Source organism: Micropterus dolomieu, linkage group LG05, assembly GCF_021292245.1.
Source record: "Micropterus dolomieu isolate WLL.071019.BEF.003 ecotype Adirondacks linkage group LG05, ASM2129224v1, whole genome shotgun sequence".
Taxonomy (NCBI): domain Eukaryota; kingdom Metazoa; phylum Chordata; class Actinopteri; order Centrarchiformes; family Centrarchidae; genus Micropterus; species Micropterus dolomieu.
The window spans coordinates 743,705-747,236 of NC_060154.1; the positions used below are offsets into that span (position 1 = coordinate 743,705).

A 3,532-nucleotide genomic window follows, 5' to 3' on the forward strand; every position below is an offset into this window, starting at 1 on the left:
CTCACACTCATTAAGCGGTGAGGTATTCCAGCCAGGGAAACGAAAACAGGCCAAACCAGGGTGTTGATGGTGCTGATGGGGATGTTTCTGCTGAAGGGGGTGGAGGGCCTGTGAAACGTCAGACACAACATAAAGGCATTGCCACGTAATTACGGGGCTCTCTTTCATTTAGGGGGGAGAGAGAGAGAGAGAGAGAGAGAGAGAGAGAGACTATAGGGTATATAGCCTGGAGGTGCGGCAGTAACGTCCTGCCTCCCCGCGCCTAGCTGCCGCTGAGCAAGCTTTGCGCACACACGGAGTTTTGCGCATCTGGTCGTCATCATCATCATCATCATCGGCAGCAGCAGTTCTTCCTGCTCAGATGTGACTCAACCAGAGTGGGTAGAGTGCTTCTTCTCGGAGGACTGCTTTGAAAAACGTCTTTAAAAGTCTCTCTCGGGCAGCAGGACAAGCAAAGGCTGATATTTTCCTTGTTCGCTGTTGACGCGCGCCTCTGGATGGATTGGCTCTTGGGGGTTTGATCGGGGAAAAGCAGGCGAGGAGAAAACTTTGCTGAAATTTGTTTGTGCCCTCCGCGGCCGATCTGGATGTGAACAGACCCGCTTTCTGCTCGGAAGAACCGAGTCTCTCTCTGGCTGGTTTTCGGAGGCGCTGTTTGTGCGTTCTGCATGCGAGGATCTTTTTGGCTCGCTTGTGAGTCTTCTCTTTCTTCTTATTGCCGCTCCGTTTTTTTCCCCCGCTGTTCCCCACTTGCGTCATGACTTCTAGCTATGCACATGTAATGGACAGGCAAGCCTCGATATCAAACCGCCTGGAGAGTCCGATCACGTCTAACCTGGAGAACCTGCAAGCCAAAAAGAACTTCTCGGTCAGCCACCTGTTGGATCTGGAAGAGGCCGGGGAAATGGTCGGCACCCAGGCGGACGAGAGCGTCGGGGAGGCGGGGAGGAGTATGCTGGAGTCTCCGGGGCTGACCAGCGGGAGCGACACGACCCAGCAGGAGAGTAAGTGAAAAGCAGACCGACAAGAACCCGAACACAGACTGAGACTAACGAGAGATCAAAACAACTTTTATGTCTTGTGAACAAAATATTAAACTTCATCCCGGATGTGTTTTAATGTGAAAACGTATTCAGGTTTAGTCTCTGGAAAAATTCTGCACATTTCACGCAAATGTAGCTCTAACGACAACCCTAAAACTAAAGTCATTTGTTTTCATTATGTTCTGGCTCGTGTCCGCGTGCAGAGCGCATGAATGGAGCTCTGCAGAAAGCAACGCGCATGGAAGGACTCCTTTAGTGAGCTTTGGCAATGCATCATCCCTGACGGCCTCCCCCTCAAAACGGCCATTAATTTACCATTAACACTTTGATGTCAGTGAGGTATGGTGATGTTGGTGGACATGGTCAGTGAAGTAACCTTGCGTGTCAAACTCGGGGGTAATAAATCTCTTTCTGGTAACTGTTTATCACGCACGTTTTTATTTAAGAGATAAAATAAATTGAGTAAAGACTGATAGCCTATAGGCTTACATTTATTTTGAAAATACTTGAGTGAGTCAAATGATGACGTGACACATGTGTGACCGATTGGTGGTCAACATCTGTAATTATTTATCACTAAATAATGATAAAAGCCAGTTTTCAAAACCATCACTCATTCCTTCGTGTGTGCGCGCAAAAATGAGACCACTGTTAAGAAGCGGGTTCTGCCCGCTGAGCTGCCGCTGACGGCCCGACCTGAAAACCAGGGCTATAATTTCCAACTTTATTGAGTTAAAATGTTCCGCTGTGTGCATGGAAGTTGACTAAAACACGGATAAACTGAAAGCGCAGAAACCCCCCGCTCGAGCTCTCCGGCGCACTGTTGAGAGAGTAAATAAACGCTCCCTCCTTTCTCCTCCTCCTCTTCTTCTGCTCAGAGGGCCATTTGCGGAGGTTGACAGAAACGTTATAGGCTTTAATGAGTGTTATTGTTATTTTTTTAAAGGCTAAAAATCGGAGCGGCGGGTGTGAGAAATACGCGGGAGGAAGTGGCCAGGTCACGTCGTTAATTCACGCTTATTTTCGGCCTGTCAAACGCTTTCAGAATATCGGAGACTAATCATTTATCATAGGCTAATTACCGCGCGTGTCTTAGCTCCAACAATTAAGGAATCAAATAGCAGCATCTCATCGGATCTCGTTGCGTTCAGAGATGAGTTTAATGAATCAGCCGGATTTAGAAAAACAAATAATAAAAAGGTTTAATGAGTAGAAATATTTGTGGTGTTATTCGGTTATTCCGGGTAATGCGGGGGAGGACGCCAATTACAGGGTTATTTCCAGATTAACGCAATGCATGATGACAAGTGTTGGAGCCTAACCGTTAGGTCTGCATTTCTTCCGATTTACGTGAAAGCAACAGTTTGTCTGAATGACTTTGGGCATTTAAAAAATCTTTTTCACAATGTTACCCCCACACACATTAGAACTAATAAAAACACATTTCATAGTAAAATCGCAACACTTGAAATGTGTTGTCTTATTATTTCAGTGTTATTTTACTGTAATCAATAAGTTCTCCTCTCCTAAATGAGTTTTGGCAGGAGGACTAATTGAAGTTCACTGATAGCTGCTAATGAGATCAGTCTAATCACACGTGTTGGCCACCCTCGCAGCTGCAGGACGGTGATGGTGAATGGCGTTGATTTGCTGTTTTAAAATGTCACTGCAGGCTTAATTAAAAGCTTTCCGAGGCCAAACCGCCGCTCAGGCGCTGCACGACTATTAAAAGAAAGACAGAGGCCGGAGGTTTAGGTTTCACTTCTCTCTTTGGGAGCAACTATATTTGGATTTTTATATTTTGTCCACTTGAAATAAAACACGTTCATCATCCAGAAAAGAATATAATCTTATTTGCAGCTCATTCTTTAAAAAATATAAAGCCTACAACTGTACGCGTTTAAATTGACTAAATTTTGTACACACTCTGCTAAGCCTACTGTTTTTGTCTTTGTGCGATATTGCGATATTTTCACTCTGCTAAATAATAAAAATAGTTAAATTAACTCGAGTAAAATATTGCACTCACGAAAATATATATTCAATATTTCTATTTTGTCACGTGATCTAATTAACCCACGCTTCTCTGCTTTCGTCTTGCTTTTAAATGCCTTCTCTAAGAGCCAGTGTAGGCCGAGGCTATAGGTTCTACAATCTTCAAGTCAACAGCCTCGTTATCAAATTTAATGATTGACTGTTTAATATGCATTTCTCATCTCACTGACAGCCCGAGCTGCAGACAAACCTCATCTTGTTGCGGCACTTTTCTCCGGTTGTAACGTCATCAAACGGGCGGACTAATGCAGTGCGTCATGATTATCATTTTAACCTCCAGCCTGTAAAAAGCCGCTTTACTGAAAGTATGCGCGGTCGCTGGTCGGCCATGTTGCGGCTGCAATCAGCGTTCACAGCCGCAGTTCCCCCCTCCCTTTTTTTCTTTTTTACCCAACTTTTAAAAACTGTGCTGCTGCACCGACTCAGGGTCCAAC

At 45.0% G+C, this 3,532-nt stretch overlaps 1 protein-coding gene across 6 annotated transcripts in view; it reads left to right on the plus strand.

Moving 5' to 3' along the window:
- The first annotated feature begins 278 nt into the window (after positions 1-278).
- prrx1b (paired related homeobox 1b) overlaps positions 279-3,532 on the plus strand; it is a 17,443-nt gene continuing 14,189 nt past the window's right edge. For 4 of the 6 annotated variants that reach the window (XR_006825007.1, XM_046048640.1, XM_046048638.1 and 1 more), the window contains exon 1: positions 279-1,004. Coding sequence is in view for 5 of the 6 variants with exons in the window: in XM_046048640.1 (XP_045904596.1) it covers positions 758-1,004 (247 nt within the window). In the remaining variant the exon portion in view is untranslated. The remainder of the gene's footprint in view (positions 1,005-3,532) is intronic. The other 2 variants (XM_046048635.1, XM_046048637.1) reach the window with 1 other exon arrangement.